Below are 25,344 nucleotides of genomic sequence, written 5' to 3'. Positions count from 1 at the left end.
ATAAAATGATTTTATAAGTATAATATGATATAATTATTAGACTATACATTAATAGCCTAATCATAGATTAATTTTTAAATGTACTTTCCTATAATTAACCATAGTGGACTTTTTTTTTTTTGAGACAGAGTCTTACTCTGTCGCCCAGGCTGGAGCATAGTGGCAAGATCTCAGCTCACTGCAACCTCTGCCTTCCGGGTTCAAGGAATTTTCCTGACTTAGCCTCCTGAGTAGCTGGGATTACAGGCGTGCACCACTACTTTCAATGGCAAAAACCTCAATTACTTTTGCACCAACCTAATAATTTTAATAATATTGGGCCGGGCACGGTGGCTCAAGCCTGTAATCCCAGCACTTTGGGAGGCCGAGACGGGCAGATCACGAGGTCAGGAGATCAAGACCATCCTGGCTAACACGGTGAAAACCCATCTCTACTAAAAAAAAATACAAAAAATTAGCCAGGCAAGGTGGCGAGCACCTGTAGTCCCAGCTACTCGGGAGGCTGAGGCAGGAGAATGGCGTAAACCCAGGAGGTGGAGCTTGCAGTGAGCAGAGATTGTGCCACTGCACTCCAGCCTGGGCGACAGAGCCAGACTCCGTCTCAGAAAAAATAAAAAAATAAAATAATAATAATATATATGACATTTAATTACAGTGTAGAACTATCAATGTTTTCCCAGTGTAATTTGTTGTAATATCTATTAAATCCCATAGACTTGCACTCTGTAAACATGTATACACTCTAAGTAAAATATTAATTTAAATTAAATTAGCTACTCAATTTTCCTCCTACACATAATCTTTTGTATATGCCTTCATTATTTGTATAAAGTGTTGTGACTTCCGAAAATATCAGGCACATTCATATTAAAATATCAGATAAAAGTGCATTCTAAATTCAAGTAATACTTTTGAGTTGATCTGAGCACTGTTGCTAAGTTTTAATATAGAGATAAATGTATGCTTACATAAAATATTTTCATATTTAGGAATATCATAAATGAATCCCTTGATTATAGACTTTTCTTAATAATAAAAAGACACCCATGGCAGAATTCAAAAGAAATTACTTGTATTATAATTTTTTTTTTTGAGACTCTTGTCACCCAGGCTGGCTTGCAGTGGCACAATCTCAGCTCATTGCAACCTCCGCCTCCCAGATTCAAGTGATTCTCCTGCCTTAGCCTCCCAAGTAGCTGAGACTACAGGCGTGTGCCACCACACCCAGCTAATTTTTGTATTTTTAGTACAGACCGTGTTTCACCATGTTGGCCAGGCTGGTCTTGAACTCCTGGCCTCAAGTGATCCTCCTGCCTCGGCCTCCCAAACCGTTGGTGCATGAGCCACTGCGCTGGGCCTTGTATTATAATTGTTTTAAGTTATAAGTCTTGTAAGCTCCTGCAGGGTTGATTGATGAAGAGAGAGATGCATTGTTAAACAAGATGCCCTCAGGCTCTCCTTTAAGGAATAAAGATTAATAGGCCACTCAGAAAAGTAAATACATAATGTAAGTATGAATGAAGTGCTGTAATTCAGATTCTATGGGAATTCAGAGGAGAGACACTCAAATGTCCATGAATGGAGGCTTGTGTCCATTTTAATCTATGTATTCAGCAGATTGATCACTTTTGAATACAATACTGCTCGATGAAAAAGTATAGTCTGAAGTAACCTTCAGATTGTATGTATTATTTTTCACAAAAGCAAGGTTTAAATGATTATTCCCAGAGGGTGAGCAGGGCCACAGAAAAGAATAAAACAGGAAATTTCTAAAAATGCATTGAGATACTTGTTTCTTGGAGACTTGGTACCATTCCAATGCTTAGCATTTATCAGATTATTATGGTTTGCCAGATAATGTGCTCAAAGGATTCTTTACCCTTTAACCCTCCTAACCCTATTAATGTAGTACAAGTATTATGTTCACCTTTTAGATGTGGAAACGGGGACCCACAGAGGTTAAAGTACCTACCTCAAATCAGAAAGCTGGAAGGTAAGCTTTTAACAACTCTGAGTAGATCTTCTTTTACACTGTGAGAAAAATCCTAAAACAGAGGGAAAGGGAGACAGGGCGGCAGGGGGAGAAGTATTTGGTGGAGCGCAGAATAACACAAGGTCAAATTCTCTTTTATTTTTTTTTTTAGATGGGTGTCACTCTGTTGCCCAGTCTGGAGTGTGGTGGCATGATCATAGCTCACTGCAGCCTTGACCTCCTCAGCTCAAGCAATCTTCCTGCCTCAGCCTCCTAAGTAGCTGCGACTACAGGTGTAGATCACCATACCCAGCTAGTTTTTGTAATGTTTGTAGAGGTAGGGTCTCTCCATGTTGCCCAGGGTGGTCTCAGACTCCTGGACTCCAGAGATCCACCTGCCTCGACCTCCCAAAGTGCTGGGATTACACGTGTGAGCCACCATGCCTGGCCATATGTCAAATTCTTAAGCTATTTGTTATCACAGATCATTGAAGAAACTGGCTATATAATCATTACTCTTGCATACATAAGCCTCTCACAAATCTCTCCAGCATCTGAAAATTCCTATCAAATGAACGGCGCTGACTGGGAATATCAGAGAGTGTCCCAACAGGGTGAAAGCAGGTTGCATGACTTCGTATGTAATTATCTTATAACATCAATATATCCATGATATGGCATCACATAAGACACTGATACATTGGCTATTGTATTTGTAAGCTGAACTTTTAATTTTAAACAGGGCTTGTACTTTGATTATTTATCACAATATCAAATTCCACAAATAAAATATTGTTTTACTTTGAAATCTCTGTCTTCACTTTATGGCTTTTTAATATGAAATTTTATATAATTTTATATTGGTATTATTGATGTACCTTGACTTCATTTTACTAAACAACACTCATATTAGTACTTCAGTACTGGCAACACAGCTAAGCCTTAAACTGAGCCAAATATCTATTAAAGTGAATTGCTTTTTATGCTGAAATCAATTTATTGAATAAAAGTCTCTTGCCACAATGGAATAAAGAATATAATTCCATGTTTGAAGGAACAACAATTTTCAAACTTTTAAAAAATATAATCTGGCCAGGCGTGGTGGCTCACTCCTGTAATCCTAGCACTTTGGGAGGCTGAGGCGGGCAGATCACCTGAGGTCAGGAGTTCGAGATCAGCCTGGCCAACATGGTGAAACCCCATCTCTACTAAAAATACAAAAATTAGTCAGGCGTGGTGGCAGGCGCCTGTCATCCCAGCTACTCAGGAGGCTGAGGCAGGAGAATCGCTTGAACCTGGGAGACAGAGGTTGCAGTGAGCTGAGATTGCACCATCACACTCCAGCCTGGGGAACAAGAGCGAGACATTGTCTCAAAAAAAAAAAAAAAAAAGCTTAGTCTAAAAATTATTCAATAATTTCAGGTGTGTTCTTTAAAACTAAATTTACTCAATCAATTCATATAATCCTCTCTATATAAAAGATAAAAATCTTATTCTTGGGCTAACTTGATGGAAAAGCTTCTCAGTTTTTTAAAAGGCTCTATTAAAGAGTATTCTTAGAAAAATTGTGGTGTACATCAGTGGTCCCCAACCTTTTTGGCACCGGGGACCAGTTTTGTGGAAGACAATTTTTCCACGGTTGGGGGTGGGGGTGAGGGTGGGTTCTGGGATGAAACTGTTCCACCTCAGATCATCAGGCATTAAATTCTCATAAGGAGCGCAAGCTAGATCCCTCGCATACACAGTTCACAACAGGGTTTGGGCTCGTATGAGGATCTAATGCCACTGCTGATCTGACAGGAGGTGGAGCTCAGGTGGGAACGTTCAGTTCGAGGCTCACCACATGCTGTGCAGGCTGCTTCCTAACAGACCAGGGACCGGTACTGGGACCATGTTCCAGGGGTTGGGGACCTCAGTATACCTAACTAACTAAAATTAACTGCTAACCCTTTCTAGAAATACCTGAAAGTCAACTTACAAGAATATTACTTTACTTAAATTTAGCACCTTTTGTATATGTAAAAAAAAAAAAAAAGAGAGAGATATGCTAGAGTTAGTAAAAATGGCTTATTCTCTACAATCTAGTCATTTCCTTTATAGTGCAAAAACCTACACTCCAAGAAAAAAAGGATTACAAATGTACACACAGGTATCACAAAGAGGCCTTACAGATCCCATTTTCTTTTTAAAATGGAGACATTTCAAAGGCAGAAAAAAACCTGAGTCTGGTTAGGTAATTGAAGTAAATGTAAGAGAGAGTCACGAGGATATTTTTACACAGGCCCAGCACGGGTGTGATAGTCCCCAGGGCAATGATTAAACCAAGTCTAACAAAAACAAATGGTAAATCTTGCAGCAGGATGCTCAGGCAATTGAGAAGAGGGTTTTGGGGAGTGAATGTAATTCGAAGGAGAGAAATAAAACTGAATATGTAGACTGGGTATAGCCAGCTTGACTTGTACACTTTGGGGTGACCAGCCACACGCACCATTTCTATCGTGTCAGACCACAGGAGAAAGCTCCATAAGAATAATTCTGCCCGGACATCTCGCCGGGACATCATTTTCAGGATTCCAGAGTCACAGGAGGGCTCCTGGGGTCCCGTGAACACAGACAACTGGCTCCATGTCATGGCTCCTGATGGCAGAGACAACTGGGTGCTGTTGGTTGCCTGGGGAGATGCAGCGTTTTCTTGACTTTGCCTCACTTGCTCCGTCACCGTTTTTATGTGTTGCAAAGAGCTTGAATGGGTGTGCCCATTTTGGCTACCTGCAATTAACAGATTTATTTACATTTCAGTTTTTAAAATGTATCCATTTTGGCTCAAATGTTATTCAAATTTAAAATTCCATTTAAAGGTGGAATTCTCCATATTCTTTTGTTTTTCACTTAATTTAATTTAATTTTATTTTAAGTTCCAGGATACATGTGCAGGACACGCAGGTTTGTTACATAGGCAAACGTGTGCCATGGTGGTGTGCTACACCTGTCAACCCATCATGTAGACATTAAGCCTCACATGCATTAGCTATTTATCCTGATGCGCTCCCTCCCCACATATTCTATTATTTGAGGCCTATTTTACCCATGGAATTTCAAGATAACACTGAAGTAGCACGCTGAAAAAACATAGAGGTGGGGAAGGCTCTTGGTGTCTTGGTATTTTCCTGGATTCAGATCCGAAGTCATTTTTTACCACTCCATAATAACAGACATTATTGGTTTCTAAGCTATACACTTTCACACATTATTATCTCATTTAATCCTCAGAACAAAGCTGAGAAATAGGGATTACTATCCCATTTTACAACTATAGAAACTGGGTCTTGAGAGGTTAAAGAACGCTGATATTCAAATGCAGTTAGTATTGGGCAGAGCTGGAATTCACACCTAGATTTGTTTGACTCCGATTGACAAACTCTTAACTTTATGGCTGCTATTACCTGTCTAGATACAATAGATCATGAGTTAATTATAAAACATTTGAGCGTCACAAAATCAAATGAATCTAAAAGTCCCCCAATCCAACCCTGTCATTTTGTAAGACAAACACCCTGTCATTTTATAAGAAGGGACTCACAGAGATGACCATACCCCAGATCTCCAGGCATGAAGTTTGGTGCTAAGAGGGAATTCATTGCTTTTTTGTGTGTTGTGTGTGTGTGTGTGTGTGTGTGTGATAGAGTCTTGCTCTGTCACCCAAGCTGGAGTGTAGCAGCATGATCTCAGCTCACTGCAACCTCCAACTCCTGGGTTCAAGCGACTCTCCTGCCTCAGCACCCCGAGTAGCTGGGATTACAGGTGCACACCACCATTCCTGGCTAATTTCTAGTAGAGACGGGGTTTCTGTGTTGGGCAGGCTGGTTTCAAACTCGTGACCTCAAGTGATCTTCCCCCCTCGGTCTCCCAAAGTGCTGGGATTACAGGCGTGAGCCATGGTACCCGGCCTAGAGGGAATCTATTTGACCACTAGAGATTCCTAGTGAAGAGTGACATGCCGAATCTAAGGTTTTTAAGCTGTTCTTTTGCAAAGATTCTTGAAGTGATCATTAGGATTGGTTAACCTAAAGCATCTCTTCTGTGGCCATGGTCAACACACCAATGATCTGAATGAATAAGGCACGTGATGCAACACCATTGTGTGTGTGTGTGTGTGTGTGTGTGTGTGCGCGCGCGTGTGTGTGTTCCTCTCCGTGTATACATGGGTGTTGAGGTTGGATTATGTACAAGTTCTCAAATCTCAAGACCTAAAACAATGTTGATGGCATTATTTTTATGCACAGAAGGGATAATGTGTTCTTTTTCAAACATTTATCCACTAAAACACCATTTTGGTTGCTAAGAAATTATCAGGACTTGACAAAGTTTACTCAGCAAACATGCTGAGCTGCCATATGACGTGATAAGACAAAATTTAAAGGGAGTCATTAGACTGAATAGCTCTAAAGGTCAAAGAGACAAAGTCAATAAAAACTTGTTGAAGCGCATGGAGCTGAACATGAAAACATTTTACAATAAATAAATTATTATTGATAACTAATAAAATGCTTGACTACTATAAGTAGGAGTTTGTTTAAAGGACACAATACATTTCTAGTTTCTTTTATACAAGTAACTAATTAGTTTTAAAGTTTAAGTGTGAATTGAGCATTTTTGTAAACTAAAAAGATAATCTAAATTCTTGATGACACATTACTTCCAGTATGAATCATTGATAGGTAAATGTCAGCACCCATGACCTTAGAAACTTCTTTACCAATATTAGAATTCAGCGGCCTGAGTGGGAATCATCTTAATAAATAATACTCAAGTAAGGGAGAAAATTGTATAACAATTTATTATTCTTAAATTCATAAAACCATCTTTTTACACTCAGATGCTCATTTGTATCTATTGCACTTCTTATATTATTTAAAAAATTAATATAGAGCCAGGCATGATGGCTCACGCCTGTAATCCCAGCACTTTGGGAGGCCCAGGCAGGTGGATCACCTGAGGTCAGCAGTTCGAGACCAGCCTGGCCAACATGGTGAAACCCATCTCTACTAAAAATAAAAAAATTAGCTGCGAGTGGTGGCGGGTGCCTGGAATCCCAGTTACTCTGGTGGCTGAGGCATGAGAATTGCTTGAACCCGGTAGGAGGAAGGTGCAGTGAGCTAAGATCGCACCACTGCACTCCAGCCTGGGCGACAAGTGAGACTCCAACTCAAAAAATAAAATAAATAAAAATGAATTTAAAAATCAGTATAGAAAATATTGCCTTAGAATATGTCATGTCCTAGAGAACTTTTGTTCCCCTCTCTTGATAGGTGAAACTGTCATAACGAAAATCCAAACGGCTTTGTCAACATTCAGAACACAGTGTGTAATTTGGGCTTTTGAAAGATGATTGCAAATTCAGCATTGTTTCAAAGCCAGGAAGTGGAAACCCCAAAAGTGACACATTAACATTTTTTTAAACAGTCAGTGAGAGTCTTAACATTTTAGATGCTAAGAGCAGCTGCTATGAACAATGAATTCTTAGCTGGAGTTTGGTTTTAATGAGATACATGCGTATGAGGTGAAATTAGGTCTTTGAATTTCGTATCTTTACACAGTTCAAGGGGTACACGGATTCTGCTTCCTCTTTTCAAGTGAGAAATACTAGAACTATTAACTGGAAAGCTTTGATGGCCTCCCAGGGGGCTGGGGAGAGTTAAGGAAGCTGAGAAATCTTTTGGTCATTGGAGGGGACTAGCAAGTACATCTCGGAGCAAAGTACAGGCTCATGGATTTGATGCTATTCCCTTTAGCTCCAGGATGAGTTTTCTCTCCAAATGAGTACTTTCTAAATATCCACTTAGAGCTGGAATTCTTTTTCCTATTGTTGTTAGTTGTTATTTGTTCTGTGTGGGTAAAACAATATTCACTGGCACAAAATCCATAGAAGACATAAGCGTAAAGAGAGAGATCTCCTCACCTCCTGAGAAGCGCACACTGCCCTTTAAAAAGTAAAAATAGCAGCCTCTTGATACAGTTTCCCACATCTGATTCTAGTTGCTGAAATGACTTTTGATCGTTACTCTGTAAGCTAAATGACCAAGAAAATGTCATTTTGTTAGCAGACAAGAGGCTAAGTAGGCAACTGTAACATACTTTACTTAGTTGTTTATTTATGGATTTATTTTTACCTCTAACTTTTTCCCCAAAAGTTTTCAACACCTAACAGGGGGAAAAACAAAACAAGGCACACGGTAACAATTCAGTAGTGAGGCATTTTCTAGAGTGTGCATTCCTCTTGTGAAGAGAACAAGAAAACAGTATGTTATCCAAATAAAAACAGATGCAGGTACAGTGGCTTATGCTTGCAATCCCAGCACTTTGGAAGGCCGAGGCCGGGGGATCACTTGAGGCCAGGACTTCCAGTTCAACCTGGCTAACGTGGTGAAACCCCTCTCTACTGAAAATACAAAATATTAGCCGGGCACGTTGGTGCAGGCCTGTAATCCCAGCTACTCAGGAGGCTGAGGCAGGAGAACTACTTGAACCCAGGAGATGGAGGTTGTAGTGAGCCGGGATTGCACCCCTGCACTCCAGCCTGGACAACAGAGTGAGACTCCATTTCCAATAATTAATTAATTAATAAAAGAGAGAAGAAAAGAAAAAGGAATCACAAAGAAAAGCACCTAAAAACATCCAGGAAGAAAGCTGATGCTAAAAATGCATTCATTAGACTCCGAACGGCCTGTAATGAGCAAATACGAGAGTACCGTACCAAGCCTGGGCTAGACACTGGCAAATGGCGTTCCAAATAGCATGGAAGTAGTTCCTAGCTTCATGACTCTGAATCTCCTACAATCACACCAATAAATATGGAATAACAAATGGTGGCCGGGCTGTAAAGGAAAGTAAATTCTGTGATGAGAGATAATCAAAGGGGATTCACTGGGGAGTCAAAGGAGGCTCGTCTGAGACGTGACAGTTAAGCAGAGATAGGAAGCATGAGTAGGAATTGATTCAGTGAGGAATGGAAAAAAGAACTTGCAGGTAGTGGGAATGGCCTGTGTAAATATCCTTCAGCCAGCATGAACTGAAAGAAAGGAGTTTGGTGAAAGGTGGGGGATGCAGAGAGGAAGTGGGAGAGGAAAAGAGCTGGTGACTATTAAGAACTTTCTACGTATCAGGCACTGTTCCAAACCCTTTATATGCTTTAACTCACTTATTAAAACCCTATGGTTTTCCCGTTTTATCTTACTTTATGTTATTTTAGAGACAGAGTCTTGCTCTGTTGCCCAGACCGGAGTGCAGTGGCACAGTCATAGCTCACTACAGCCTCCAACTCCCAGACTCAAGCGATCCTCCTGCCTCAGCCTCTCAAATAGCTGAGACTACAGGCTTGCACCACCATACCTGACTAATTTTTTTTTTATTTTTACTTTTAATAGAGACATGGATGACTTGCTGTGTTGCCTGGCTGGTCTCAAACTCCTGGACCCAAGTGATCCTCCTGCCTCAGCCTCCCAACACACTGAATTACAGGCATGAACCACTGCATGCCGCCTATTTTCCCATTTTAATGATGAGCAAACTGAGGCACAGAGAGATTATGCACTATTTCCAAGGTCACACAGCTAGCCAGTAGAAAAAGCAGAACTTGAGTCCCAAACCCTTAACCCTTGTACCACACTCTCTGTGGCAGAGACAGATTATAGAGAGTCCTATGGTCCAGGATAAAAGTTTTGGATTTCTTTCTAAGTTTATTAGGTTGGAGCAAAAGTAGCTACTTAGAGGCAAATATGAGGCAGTAGAATGAAGACACAGAAGGCAGCTGATGTGCAAAGAGATTGTTACCAGTTCACATCAGTCAAAGCATAATTACTCAGAAACAAACATGGCTAGTCTTAATTAACAAGCCCCCAAATCTATTTCTCCCGAGGGGAAAATGGTTAGAGAAATCTAAAAACGAATGATGTAGGCATAACACTGAGAAAACTATCTGGAGCAGAAGAAAATTACCAGTCCTTTTAAAATGATTTCTGAAAAAACATGCAGCACACAAAGCACCGGTAGTCATCATAATTTCAGAGGACAAGGGGAAAAAGGCAATAAATTAAAATACACCTCAAGGTAAATTAGAAACACTGTTATTTATTTATTTATTTATTTACTTATTTACTTTAGAGACATGGTCTCACTCTATTGCCCAGGCTGGAGTGCAGGGGCACAGCCATAGCTCACTGCAGCCTCAAGCTCCTGGGCTCAAGCGATCCTCCTGCCCTAGTCTCCCAACTAGCTGGGACTGCAGGCTCACTCATTCATCCATTCATTTATTCACTGTCTCAAACACTTAGAATGTCTAAGATCCTGTACTAGGAATTGTGGAAGACACAACAATCAAAAGGTAAGATTCTCACCCTTCTAGCAGCTTCCATTCAAATACAGCACTCTGGACTAAACCTTAGAAAGCAGAGCTTCAGCATCATCATTTATTTATTTATTTATTTATTTATTTATTATTTTTGAGACACAGTCTTGCTCTACCCAGACTAGAGTACAGTGGTACAATCCTGGCTCATTGCAGCTTTGATGTCCTGGGCAAATGTGATCTACCCACTTCAAAATCCCAAGTAGCTGGGACTACAGGCATGCACTATGACTCCTGGCTCATTTTTTAATTTTTTGTAGAGATGGGGGTCTCACTATGTTGCCCAGGCTGGTCTTGAACACCTGACCTCAAGCAATCCTTCTGCCTCAGCCTCTCAACGCTCTGGAATTACCGGCATGAACCTCCATACCCAGCTAAACACTGTTATTTTGACATACTCTCACTGAGGTAGGGAAGACAAGTAATACTGCCAAGCAATAAATGATGAAATGGGACATCTACCTCACAGGTCGGTTCTAATGAAGGAATACGTCAGTATCTGTAAAGCACTTAAAAATAGTGTTTGGCATATAGAATGATTATTTATGTGTTAAATAAATAAAAAGTAGCAATAGTGAAATAATTTATTGTTTTAAATTAATTGGGACAGAATAGAATATCTTAGAATGCAGTAAATAGTAAGAGTGACTGTAATTTAACTTTGGCTATAGTTCCACTATAACTCATTCTCTGGTATATCAGGGGAGGTCACAAGTTTGAGAAACACTGTCACACTACAGAGACTAAACAAGATCATGAGTTTAATTCTCATATTTGCCTGTTCACATCACAAAGGAAAATGCTACCCTACAGATATAACCCACACAAGTGAAGGCAGCTTACAGCAACTAAGAAGAGCCTCTTGTATGTATCTCTTCCTAATTCCATGATCAGTGTTCAGTGATATCACCGGTAGCTTGAAATTGGTCATAGTGGGAGAATTTACACCACAGACGTTGGCAAATGCTACAAATCAGGACTTCCCCACTCCTCAACCCTACTCCACAAAGGTAATTGATTAAACACTGATCAGTATACTACTGCCTATGCTCAAAACTGTGTACAAGTTTTCACCAAATAATAATAATGAATTCAAGATGAATATTCAACCATCATCAGTTCTGGAAAAGCCTGTGGGCATACATTCTCAGCTGTGAAATAGTTGTGGCAACTTTCTTCACAGAAACCATGAGATTGTTGTCCAGTAAATTCAAAAACCCTAAGATCCCATTTCAGTTCCTTGCCACTCATTGCATAAATCTGACAATAAATAAATGTATCATTTCTGTATCTTATACAATGTAAATGTTAAGAGAATTATTTTGTCAGAGGACACAACTAGAAAGCTGGATGATTTAAATTTTTTTAACTTCTTTTTTTTTTTTTTTTGTAGAGATGGGGTCTTGCTATGTTACTCAGACTGGTCTTGAACTCCTGGACTCAAGCGGCTCTCCCACCTTGACCTCCCAAAGTGCTGGGATTACAGGTGTGAGCCACCATGCCCAGCCCACTGGATGGTTTAGAGATCATTTTTCCCTGTACTGCTGCTTTACAGACTTATCTAACACTGGACAAGTATTGCTAAAATCTTAATATTATCCATTTTTAAATATTCTATTTTTAAATATTGAAAAAATGTTCCCATTTAAAATTCCTAATCTTCAGTTTTTCAATCATATTGTGGTCCTCCTCCCCAAGAGATACATGGTTAGACTAGAAAATGTTATTTAATTTATAATATATTTTATACAAAAGTAATTATATTATTTATGTGACTTATGATATATATTTCTAGATATATTTTACTCAAAATATATAATATATAAATAAATGCATGCTGAATCCTTCATGTTCTGTTATTCTTATCAATGTCCCTGAAACGTTTATTTATTTTATAATATATATAAAAATAATATACTATTGAATATTTGTAAAGAAAATATATACAGTAAGGTAAAATGTCAAGATGCATATAGTTATCTCATTGCCAAAGAGAAAAATCCTACACTTTGAAATGGTCTGAAATGCCTCTACCCGTATTTCCTCCTTTACTCCAAATACTCAGGAGTTTTAAGTGCTTGGATACAGACAGGAGCTAGCAATCCCAGCAGGAGCTGGATGACAGAAACTGATGCCTAATGGATTAAACCTGAGTCATTGCATTCTGAAGAACCTCCGTCAGCCCAGTTTATGCATATTTACTAGTGTAGTTTAAGAGCCCTGGAGCGTCTAGACCAGGAGATTCCCAAAAGGCAGCGTCTGCCTGTTTCTGCTCAGCTTTGTACCCCCAGCACCGGTGGAGTGCCTGGTATTGGTATGGCACAGATCCACCATAAAGATTTGCTGAATAAAAGGTGGGAGGAACCTCTTTTCTGGAATCTATTAGCATGAGGGAGCAATGAGCATCCTGGGGGAAAAACCTGCACTAAGGCAAAGAAGTCAAAGCATGAAAACTCGGCCCAACCATTGACTGGTTCCCACAGAGTCAATGGGTAAAATGTGGAGCTCTGCACAGAGTCTACCACTCAGATGCCCTTCTGGCCCAGTCCTGGAGGGAGCCCCGTAAGCAAGGCCACGAGGATTGATTCCACTAACGCACCCTGGAAGACATCAGAAGCACCTGGCAGCACAGGCTGGGGACCTGCATCGCTCAACAGTAAGAGAGGATGTAATGTGATATCAGGCCCCACAGAGGGTGCCAGTGCAGTCTGGCATGGCACAGTCCGCAATGCTTGGGCAGACAGCACCAACAGCAGCAGCAGTGCTTCAAAGCATGCCAGAGACCATCCAGGCACCAGTAGCATCAGGGGTCACCAGGCAGGAGGAAGAAAGGGCATGTTTTAATCCGTTTTCATGCTGCTGATAAAGACATACCCAAGACTGGGAAGGAAAGGAGGTTTAATTGGACTTACAGTTCCACGTGGCCAGGGAGGTCTCACGATCATGGCGGAGGGTGAAAGGCACTTCTTCCATGGCGGCAGCAAGAGAGAATGAAGAAGATGCAAAAGCGGAAACCCCTGATAAACCCATCCGATCTCATGAGGCTTATTCACTATCATAAGAATAGCATGGGAAAGACTGACCCCCCATGATTCAATTACCTCCCCTGGGAACCTCCCACAACACGTGAGAATTCTGGGCGATACAATTCAAGTTGAGATTTGGGTGGCGACACAGCCAAACTCTATCAGGGCAGATGTGTGATTTCAAGAAGATTGTGTTTGTGATCTCATAAGAAGAAGTCCCTGAGAACCTCCAGCTCCCCCAACTACCCACCTACCCACCTATGCACACACATCCAGAAACAGAAGGATTTAGGGTCCCAAAATAGCAAGTGGAAGCAGAGCATGAGAAAAGTGGTGTTCTTCTAGATAGGACCTTACTATTAGTATACATACGATGTCAACAACAAATGATCAAGAACATCAGCTAAGCCAGTGACTTATGCTTGTAATCTCAGCACTTTACGAGGCCGAAGCAGGAGGATCACTTGAGCCCAGGAGGTTGAGGCTGCAGTGCACTGTGATCATGGCACTGCCCTCCAGCATGGACAACAGAATGAGACATTCTCTCAAAAAACAGAAGAGAAAAAGAACATCCACACATTATGCAGGTGATCAGCTCTCTTTGACCTAAGATATGAAAATGTAAATATTGAAAATCAGTGACCTATGCCTTTAATTTCAAACTGGGGCCATAAGCTTTTCTTGGTCCATAATAATATGGAACACAAGGCTTGGTATTATAAAGTAACACATGCTGAATTCTTGTATTCCCTTATTCCTATCAGTCTCCCTGAAATATTTGTTTCCAAAGTATTCTGTGACTTACAAGTGTCTCATTTAATACACTAAAATTATTCACAATTATTTTGACCACTTAGAAAGAAAAAAAAAATTTAATGCCAAATTGTTAACATCATATAAAGCTGTCAAAATCAAAGGGAGCCTTCACTGAAAATTTTGATAGCACCTGACATGCTACGTCTGTTGGCACCCAACTCGCTCCAATATAGCTTTTGGCCCAATCTCATGAGTGTAATCCAGACAGCTGGCACTTCATTAAAAGATATAAATCAGAAATTCTACCCTTCTCTTACCCCAGTCTAGTAGATGGCCACTTATTTCTTGAGAAGAGGAAAAAAAATCCTAGAACTAACATACTTTCCTGAAACTTCCTTCTTCTAAATAGCAAACGGAGGGTAGGAAAGGAAATACCCTCCCCAGTTTGGCCCCGGACACAGTGTTCCTCATACTCACCCCTGAGCACATTGCAAAATAACACATTATGGAAATCCAGCTCACACTCGGGGCTCATCTTGTATAATAAGCTATTTCTTAAAAGGAAATAAAGAGGAACTCAAAATGCCATTCATTTTATGCAGAAAAAAAAAGCTGCATCCTTTTTTTTTTTTTTTTTTTTTTGGTTTGTTTGCTTGCTTTTGTTTTTTTTTTTGTTTTTTCCTTTTAACCTCTATGACATCTCTTACATACTATTTGGTTAAAATGCCATGAGTCACATTTCAAGAAAATTTGGAAAGCCAGTTCCCTTAAGAATTTGGATTGACCCGTGCTTGGATTGACCTCTCTGCTTTTAACTTGATATTTATGACAGCTCCTAGTACTTCCTATAGTAAGGGGTTCTCAGAGTGGGCATGAGAATCGATGGCAGAACTTTAAAAAATTACAGATGTCAGGTTCTGTCTTCCAGCCTGTTGAACGGTAGGTAGAGCTCATGCATATGGATTGCAAAGACACTTTGATGATCTCTGGTGCAAATCCATGGCTAAGAATCCCTGTATTTGTGATAACCAGTGGCCCCCGATTCAATGGCAATAGCTTAGACGTTCAATAAAAATTATCGTTGGCATTCATTTTCAGAAATTATATTTTGGTAAGTCAATACCAAGAAGAAATAACTCAGAGAGAAACGGTTCCTTTTCCTTCTTCCTTCCTGCTCTGCAAACTCCCAAACCTGGGTCAGTCCTAACGCTTCTATCTTTTCAACCTGCCAGGCCCAGATTTCTGAAACTCAGTGAGAAAAAACATATAATCTGGATCAGCCGCAGAACAAATTCCTGGTTCCAGTTTGTGCTACACATTCAACATCACTCATCCATCTGTCTCCCTGTCTCTAGCCCACTTCATCTTCATTCCCCACAGCAGTTACCCCAGAGCGTCCCCCTTTCTTGTGGGTCCTCTCCCTTCCATCCATCTCCATTGTTCTCAGCAGAAAATTTGCTTCCTATTTCATGAAGAAATTGGGGCATTATCTGGCATAAATTCCCCTTGCTTGCTTTCTCCCTATCCACTCCTATTATTTTCCCAATTGTCAATCATTTGGGAATTGCTAATTTTAAAAATTAGTAGTGCCTGGGCCTCACTCCAGAAAATTATGATTTCATTAACCGGGTGCATCCTAGACATCCAAACTTTCAAATTTCCTTAGTTGATTTTAATGTACAGCCAAGGGTAAGAAGCACTGCTCTTAATTAGAGATATAAATCAGGGTCTCTCAACGAGGTTTCCTTTTTTAAAATCCAAATATGCCTAATCCCATCCCCAGAGATTCTGATCCAGTTCATCTGGGGCAGCTGTGCTTGGCACTGATATTTTTAAAGAACTCTATTAAGTGTTGGAAATACTGGAAGAAATACAATAGAAACAGAAGTCTAAAAACTTTGCCAGCTTAGGTAAATAAACATGTTGGCTATCTTGTCTAATTTATTGGTTATTTATAAATTAACCAATTTGTACCCTATAGATAATTCAATTTTTCTTCATTAAACATTTAAATGTTAACTGCTTTGGGAAAATAATTGGTAAATAATTTTTACTTGTAGTGCAAAAAAGACTTTTTAAGCATAACTACACCATACAGAAATACTAATAGCTTGGATGACATCAAAATTTTAAATTCCCTATATGAGAAACACCATAGTAAAATTAAAAGGCAAATGAGAACCCTGAAATATACACTACACCTACGATAGGCAAAACTTAACATCCTCACTATTTATAGAACTCATGATTCAGTAGAAGAAAAAAAGGAAGTAGAAGAAGAAGAAGAAAAGAAAAGAAAAATGGCCATACCAACAGAAAAACAGATCAAGGATCTAAATATAGGATTTTTAAAAACTACAAATAGCCAATAAACCTATGAGAAGATGGCAAACACAACTACTACTTTAAAAAGCAAATTATAAAGGTGGTAAGGTACTATTTTGCCTATGCCTATGATACTATTTTGGAAGAGAAGAAATGGAATAAATTTCCACTGTTGCAAGGTTGTAAGGTTAAGGAGAAACAGGTATTTCCTTACATTGCTATTTAGAGGGTAAGTTCTTTAGAGGGAACAGTTTAACTACACATATCACAAACCTTAAAACCTTGCATGGACTTTGAGCCAGAAGTTCTGCATCTAAACATTTGACCTAAGGAAATAAATAATCATCTATACTGCTGAGGTGCTTGCAGGCACTGACTCAAGTTTCTGGTATTAAAAGACCACGCAGAAGGCATTGGATGAGGGCCATTGGGAGCAGATTTATTTGAAAGCCTTACCCTGCCGACATCATACCCAGCACCTCTCGCTGATGTGATAGTGGAAACCGCCTCCTTTGCAGGGCACTGAGGTTTTCCACTCAAATAGCCTGTTGACCTCACCTCTAGCCAGCCATCTCTGAACATGCAGCTCTTCCTAATGCGGCCAAACCCCTCTTGCCACACCACGCGGTACATACGATCCCTTTATGGGCCCCTCTACATTCCCAGCATGTGTAGCCAGTCCCTAGTAGTCACTTTCTTCTGGCAGTGTTCTTGCTGAGGAGTCTGGGCATGAGCAGATGCTCCAGGTCTTCTGAGGACATTCTGCAGTCATCATCCTGATATCATTCGGCTCCCATCCAGAGGCAGTTAACTCTCTCCATACCCAGCTTCTGTTTTGCCAGTCACCTCACTGAGAGGTTTCTGACTCCTACACGTAGCACAGGGTGCTTTAAACACAGCCCACCTGCACTGCACATGGACACGCACTTTAACCATGACTTGTCTGCCCTGCCCAACTGAAAAGCACATCGCCTTACGCATTCTAACCACATCCTTGTCCTTCTCAACCCTTTTACTTCTGAACGAGACTTATAATAGCAGGGTTTATCATAGCTAAAAACTGGAACAAATCTAGTTGTTCAACAACTGGGGATCTGCTAGCTATATTATCATGGTTCATTAACATAATGGAATATAATTCCACCAATAACACCTTCTACACAATAGAAGACGTAATAATGAGGCTGGGCACAGTGGCTCACACCTGTAATCTCAGCAGTTTGGGAGGCGAGGTGGGTGAATCATTTGAGGTCAGGAGTACAAGACCAGCCTGGCCAACATGGTGAAACCCCATCTCTACTAAAAATACAAAAATTAGAGGGACATGGTGGTGCACGGCTATCGTCCCAGCTACCTGGGAGGATGAGGCATGAGAATCGCTTAAGCCCAGGACCACAGGCTGCAGTAAGCAGAGATCATGCCACTGCACTCCAACCTGAGCAACAGAGCGAGACTGTCTCTAAAACAAAAACAAAACAAAATAAAACAAAAAGAAGATGTAATTATGAGAATGATGCCCACCATACATTAAGAAAAAAAAAAAAAGAGTTGCAGAATAGGTTTTCTTAATAGATGAATGTACATCAAGATGCTATCCAGTTATAAATTTCTAGCTTGTAGGGTTATGGTTCGTTTACCTTTTCTTTTTCGTTTATCTCTATTTTATAACTTTTTAAAATGAGTATGTGTTCTTTTGGAAAAATGAAACATTAGAAAGAAAAAATTCAATATGGTATGTCAAAAGCGTTATCTGTTTTTCAAGGGTGTTGAGCCTCAAGCCAGTGTGTACCCCACCAAGATGGGTCACTCTGCCTTCAAAGCTGAAATTGCCCAGAGCAGCAGCAGCAGTCACGAGACCCTAGATGGGGGCTCACTTTGCCTCTAGGTGGTGCAGTCATGACTGCCAGGGAGCTGGGCCTGGAGAGAGAGTTGGCAACCTATCTATCTCTCCATAGAAATGGTAGCGTCCTAGAAACAGGTATGGTTACAATGCTAAATGAAGCCCTAGATTAATGATTTTTAAACATTTAGCAGAGGAACCTTTTTTTTCCCCCAAATGAAATCTCACATAAAACATCAACACTTAAACACACAAAAACATTGTTGATCATGATGAAGCTCTCCCTTCTCCCAGACACACACATACGACACACACACACACACACACACACACGCATGCATGCATGCATGCATACATGCATGCAAATTTTCTTTCCTTTTTTTTTTCTTTTGAGACAGAGTCATGTTCTGTCACCCAGGCTGGAGTGCAGTGGTGCCATCTCAGCTCACTGCAACCTCCGCCTCCTGGGTTCAAGCGATTCTTCTGCCTCAGCTTCCCCAGTAGCTGGGATTACAGGCGCCTGCCACCACGGCTGGCTAATTTTTTGTATTTTTAGTAGAAATGGGGTTTCACCATGTTGGCCAGGCTGGTCTCAAACTCCTGACCTCAGATGATCCCCCCACCTTGGCCTCCCAAAGCGCTGGGATTACAGGCGTGAGCCACTGCACCCGGCTGCATGCAAATTTTCACAGTTACTCTTGAAGTGATATTATAGGTTTCTGAAATGACAAGTTAATGAACAGTAGTCGGTATTAAGAAGGCAACTTGCCTCCCAGCACCAGGTTTGTGGATTCAAGGTGTGAAATCCAACCAAGCTTAATTTCGATATAGGAGTTAAGAAGAAGTTATTTAGGCAGATATGAGGGTGCGGGAGTCCTTGGTAAGGTTTTCCTTTTAATGAAAAGCACCCCCAAATCATTTTCTTTTCTAACAAAGAGCAGCCTGTAAAATCGAGCTGCAGACACAGACAAGCAAGCTGGAAGCTTGCACGGGTGACTGCCGGCTGCTGTGCCAATAGGAAAAGGCCACCTGGGACTAGGCATGGTCAAAATGGTGGCTCCATCTTCCTTCTCTTTGCCAGCTGTGTGTACAGTGAGGCGCAGGCAGCATGGCACCAGCCAACTGGAAAGCCTATTTGCATAATAAGATTGGGGTGGGGTGACCAGCCTTTTCTGGGCACTATGTAAACATCACGCCCAGTCCAACCAATCTGTGAGCCCTATGTAAATCAGACACCACCTCTAAAGCCTGTCTATAAAACCCAGTGCACTCTGTCACGGTCCGGAATTCCCATTGAGGAGCCCCTCTGTCTCGAAAGAGAGAGAGCTGCTCTCCTTTCTTTTGTCTATTAAACCTCCGCTCCTAAACTCACTCCTCGTGTGTGTCTGTCCACGTCCTTAGTCTTCTTGGTGTGAGATGATGAACTTTGGGTATTTACCCCAGACAACAACACTGCTTCATTTTCACTTCCCAGACATGGCCATTTGCTACATACACACCTTAGTTCTTGGAGGCCCAACCTTTCTCCTATGTAGAAAACTTTCTTTACCATGTCTACCTATAAGCTCCTGCAAATCCAAGATCTTCCCTTTAGTCTTTTCTGACCTTCAACACCTTAGATAAAATGAAGTTTTCCTTCATTTGTGGCACCATAGTACTTTAGCTATTATAATCTATTGTACCACTTTGTAACAGGGTGTCTGGCCTGGGCTGCAAGTCCTATTCAAATAAGTCTCGAAGGTAGGACTGAAAACTCCCTCTGTAATCATGGACACTTTCTTGGGTCTGTTTGCACCCACTGGTTTTGATGGGGGTTAAGGAATCTAGGTGGTAATAGGTAGAGGACTCTAATGGTGGCCAGGAATGAGGTTCAGACAATATAGCTAAGCCCGATTTGAGGACCTATGAGACCCCCATGAAGAAAAGCTGCCTCAAAGGAGTCTGGCTCTGCCATATTCAGCCACAAGGTCTATAAGTGCGAGGGGAAGTGGTGGTTTGCAGGGGAGTAGAATGGCCGTTATCTGAAATCACTGAAGCCCAGCCAATCTGTTGGTACATATACACTCTAAGGGCTAAACCGTTGTTGTTTCCAAGCAAAAACAGTTGTTCTAGTGCTCTGTTTGAGACCTCCTTAGAAAACTAGAACTCAGTGGCAGGAAGCCAATATTCCCACTAGCAGAAGAAAGGAAGTCAATCTAAAGCACCAGCAGCATATCCACCAATATCCCAGACACAAGCAACAGCAGCACCAACAGCATTTAGAGCAGAGCCAAGCAGGAGTGGTAGAAAATAGCAGACGCCGAGGGGTTTGCACATGAGAGTAAGAAACTGAGTGTAAAGCAGATGCAGCAGTGTCGCCAGCGGTCTAGACCAACAAATAAGGGCACAGGAGACCCACCGTGAGTCTGGTGTAAAATGGGAGCAGCAGGTGGGCACAGTGGCTCACGCCTGTCAACCTAGTGCTTTGGGAAGCTGTGGCAAGCAGATCACTTGAGGTCAGGAGTTAGAGACCAGCCTGGCCAACAGGGTGAAAACCCATCTCTACTAAAAATACAAAAATTAGCCAGGCATGGTGGTGCCCTCCTGTATTCCCAACTACTTGGGAGGCTGAGGCAGGAGGATCACTTGAGCCCAGGATGCAAAGGCTGCAGTGAGCTGAGATTGTACCACTGCACTCTAGCCTGGGCACCAAAGCGAGACTCCGTCTCAAAAAATTAATTAATTAATTAATTAATTAAATGGGAGCAGGAAGAAGACAGTGAAGAAGAGGAGATGGAAGTCCTCTTCTTCCACAGGCTATTCTTTGTATTCTTATTATTTGTGCACGTGACTGGGGATTGGCATTCCTAGGTATCACATACATCTGTGAGATTGCCGTGCTGCAGAGATCCACACGTCAGAAAAATGCTCCCATACGTGACGCAACCTCCGTGAAACGATGCAGTTAGAAGCTGCTGCATGATAATTACTTAATACTGAGAAATTTCCACTGGTAATAGGAGGTTAGTAAAAAGGATCCCTTGGTCCAGTGAAGACTGTTTTAAGCATAAGCATATTTCATCTGCAGAATAACTTTTATTTAAAATTTTTGAAAAGGAAAAGCTACACAAAGATAAAAGTTTTGTAGCTTGGAATGAAGATGGTTAGGATGCTATAAGAGTGTCCATAAATCCATGCATTGTAGATGATGTTAGTTTCATCTAACGTAAAGTCCAGACTGCTACTAGCTAACAGACATGGATGCATTTCAGACTATCTGGAAAGAGCAAAGAACATATTCACTTTTCCCACATTCCTGAAGGCAGTCAAATTATTCTAGATCTTGTTCATCCCCCACCTCTAGTCAATTTTTTTAATTTGCAAGTACCACCTGTAGTGAAACCATATTTATGGTATATTTGCTTAGGTTCAGAATTATGTATTTAAGATTTACACATTAATGTATTTATATATTAATTCATGTTCCAAGGAATAAATGATAAAACCTCATGGATTCAAAAATTACATAATTTATATCATTAATCTCATGTTAAAATCAGTGTAGGAGACTATTTGGGTTCGAGGTTTGCATAAAAATTAAAAGTATGTATCGTTCATATTTACGAAGGCATTTCAAGTGACTGCTAGTTTTTTTAAGTGTGAATTTATTAAATGGCTGAACTATCAAATCAGACACTAATCTTCCTAAATTTGGATGGAGAACAACAGCTCAAGAAGAAGGCTCTTCAAGTGAGAAGCAGTTGTACAAAATGTTCTAGAGTCTTCTCCCCCAGATCTACTTCTTTTTTGACTTATTTCAGGTCTCAGTGTCATTGTTGAAGTTATGGATACAAGGAAAATTCCCCTTTAAAAATCCAACGAATGGTTTGCCATGGTGGTTCACACCTGTAATCCCAGCACTTTGGGAGGCCAAGGTGGGTGGATCACCTGAGGTCAGGAGTTCGAGACCAGCCTGGCCAACATGATGAAACCCTGCCTTCACTAAAAATACAAAAATTAGCCACACATGGTGGTGCATGCCTGCAATCCCAGCTACTCGGGAGGCTGAGGCAGGAGAATTGCTTAAATCCAGGAGGCAGAGGTTGCAGTGAGCAGAGGTCATGCCACTGCATTCCAGAGCAAGACTCCATCTCAAAAAAAATAAAAATAAAAATAAAAAATTCATCACTAACAAAAATAAAATGTCATTAACTTATTCCCGAAAAGATACATGTGTCTTTCTTTTTTAAAAAGACCTTTAAACTTGCACAGGAAAGTTATATTAATATAGAAAATACAGAGTCATCAGAAACCATCCAATTTAAAGCTGGTTGCAGGTGTGCACACCTAGAATCCCAGCTACTCAGGAGGCTGATGCAGGAGGATCTCCTGAGCTCAAGAACTCTAGATCAGCCTAGGCAACACAGCGAGACTCCAGCTCAAATTTAAAAAAAAAAAAATCAAATTTAAAAATAGATTTGAATTTTTAAGGAATCTAGAGATGTAGCAAAGGATTCGGAGATTCCCAACTCTCCTGAGTTTAAGACAAATAATCCTGACTCTGGAGGGCAGATGTGACTTGGGTGGGCTTTCCGCTCAACAGATGGCCCCAACTGCCATCTTATCAACCTACATGTCACCTGTGTTATGTTAGACATAACGGACCATCATCTCCCTCCCAAGGATGAAGTAGAAAGTGACAGGCTCAGATTCTGCAATTTCCTAGTGGCCTTCACCTCAGTTTTGCTTTCCACCTGAGCAGCAAGTGACTGGAAGGTACTGGTATCTGACTGATAAATGACTGACGGGCTCCAGTGGTGACCCCGTCACTCTGAAGCTGTCTCCTGAGCCTCACCCAGTTGACTCCATTCACCCCATCAGAAAACAACTGACAAAACTTACCCATTTCAAATGTACAACATGACAAAATCTTAGCCACAGGGTAACTAGCATACAAATATTGCCAATTAAACACAGATATTACCACATGAAATTTAATGAAAGTTGGAGTAATTTATGACTAAATAAATAAAATATTCCGTTAACAAAATACCTTTTTGTAAGGGCCAATCTGTATTTAGTTTCAACTCATTACTTTGGAGTAGATGTGGCATATCTTGTTGGGTTTTCTTTAAATTTTATTTTTTTTATAGGGATGGCATCTTGCTATGTTGCTCAGGCTAGTCTCAAACTCCTGAGCTCATGCCATCTTCCCATCCTGGCCTCCCAAAGTGCTGGGATTACAGGCATGAGCCAGCACACCCAGCCATAGCTTGGTTTTGTTAGTGCGATCTTTGGTATTTTTATAATTTACAATTAAAAACACATAACTGGGGAGGGGGGAGGGACAGCATTAGGAGATATACCTAATGTAAATGACGAGTTAATGGGTGCAGCACACCAACATGGTACATATATACATATGTAACAAACCTGCACGTTGTGCACATGTACCCTAGAACTTGAAGTATAATAATAAAAAAAAAAAAAAAAACATAATTATCTAGGACACAACTACCATAGTCATATTAATTCCTGTAGTAAAAGTCTCCAAACTAAGCTTTTTATTAATTCATTTGAACATATGGTTTAAGAGACTTCCTAGAAAAATATGTATCTAAATAATTTACTTGGATAATTTCTTGCTGGAATAAACATTAAGGTGTTTGGTATTAACTATTTGAAAATTTTTAATTTATCAGTACTATCAAAATGCAGATAGGAAACAAAGCAGCTATCTAGCTATCAAGGTAGGTTTAAAAATAATTATGTTTAGATATCTTCGTTTACAGTCTTCTATCAGTAATGTTAGCCCTAAGAAAAGGTATCCTTAAACATGTTGTCACATAACAGAGTGGCAGAAAGGTGAAAGACATATCAAACTTTAAAAAATATTCATATTTAAAAGAACACTTACTCTTTTGACTCCCTCTAAGAGGATATATCCTGAGTTTTTCAATAATATCAACCACGATCAGGGATAACAGAACCAGAGACACGGGTAGGTCAGGTAACATATCAGGTAAGACATCAGCGGACCCATTAATGCTCTTTTGAACCTGTTTAGAGAAAACCATTCAGAAGCATTAAATTATTGTGCTTTCTTTGCTCAAAATGCTTTCAATAGTCTGAATGCAGCACTAAATTAATTATAATTATTTACTAAAAAACTAGAAGGTTGGTTTTTAACTTGTCAGGTTTTAAACTCCACAAGGTATTGAACCATTTCTAAAGCAATCATAAAGACTCATATCAATGGAAGCCTATTTTCAGTTAAAAACAGACCTTGGTAAATACATGTAAAAATATAGTAGTGGGCTCCTTGTAATATTGAAGGGGTAACTCCTTCCAACTCTATCGCTGAACAGAGTTTCTAAGAATCCAGTCGCAAAGAGCTAAGGGAACAAATATTAACATTTAGAATCTTCCAAGAAGACAGAACTCAGATAATTCCGGCTAGACTTTGGGACACTTCCTTCACCTGCTTAAAGTGTTTACAAAAAGCTATGGCAAGAGCAGGTGTGGTGGTTCACACCTATAATCCCAGCACTTTGGGAGGCCAAGGTGGGAGGATTGCTTGAGCCCAGGAGCTCGAGACCAACCTGAGCAACAAGGCCCATGTCTATGAAAAATTTAAAAATTAGCTGGGTGTGGTGGCACACACCTTTGGTTTGAGCTACTGGAGAGGCTAAGGTGGGCGGATCACTTGAGCCCAGGAGGTTGAGGCTGCAGTGAGCTGTGATTGTGGCACTGCACTCTAGCTTGGGTGACAGAGCAAGACCCTGCTCCACCAAAAAACAGAAAGAAAAACAAACCACAATAACAAAAAACTATGGAAAGCATTGTATTAATGATGAAATATTGAAAGTTTTCCCTCTGAAATCAGGAATAAGACAAAGATGCCACCATGACCATTTCTGCTCAACATTGTCCTGGAGGTCTTAGCCAGGGTAATGGGCCAGAGAAAGAAATAAACAGTGTAGGCTGGGTGCTGTGGCTCACACCTGTAATCCCGACACTTTTGGGAGACGAGGCGGGTGGA

General features: G+C 40.6%; 1 protein-coding gene across 1 annotated transcript in view; it reads right to left on the bottom strand.

Annotated features, from left to right (window-relative positions):
* Positions 1-3,720: 3,720 nt before the first annotated feature.
* The window catches only part of TMEM236 (transmembrane protein 236), a 45,592-nt gene continuing 23,968 nt past the window's right edge, over positions 3,721-25,344 (bottom strand). The window contains exons 3-4 of the mRNA XM_010354748.2: positions 24,220-24,361; positions 3,721-4,741 (exon numbers count right to left, since the gene is read on the bottom strand). Of these exons, the coding sequence (XP_010353050.1) occupies positions 4,158-4,741; positions 24,220-24,361 (726 nt within the window). The 3' untranslated portion in view covers positions 3,721-4,157. The remainder of the gene's footprint in view (positions 4,742-24,219; positions 24,362-25,344) is intronic.

This window comes from Rhinopithecus roxellana, chromosome 11, assembly GCF_007565055.1.
Source record: "Rhinopithecus roxellana isolate Shanxi Qingling chromosome 11, ASM756505v1, whole genome shotgun sequence".
NCBI lineage: Eukaryota > Metazoa > Chordata > Mammalia > Primates > Cercopithecidae > Rhinopithecus > Rhinopithecus roxellana.
The sequence above is the reverse complement of the archived record's forward strand: the minus strand, read 5'-3'. Positions and strand labels throughout refer to the sequence as shown.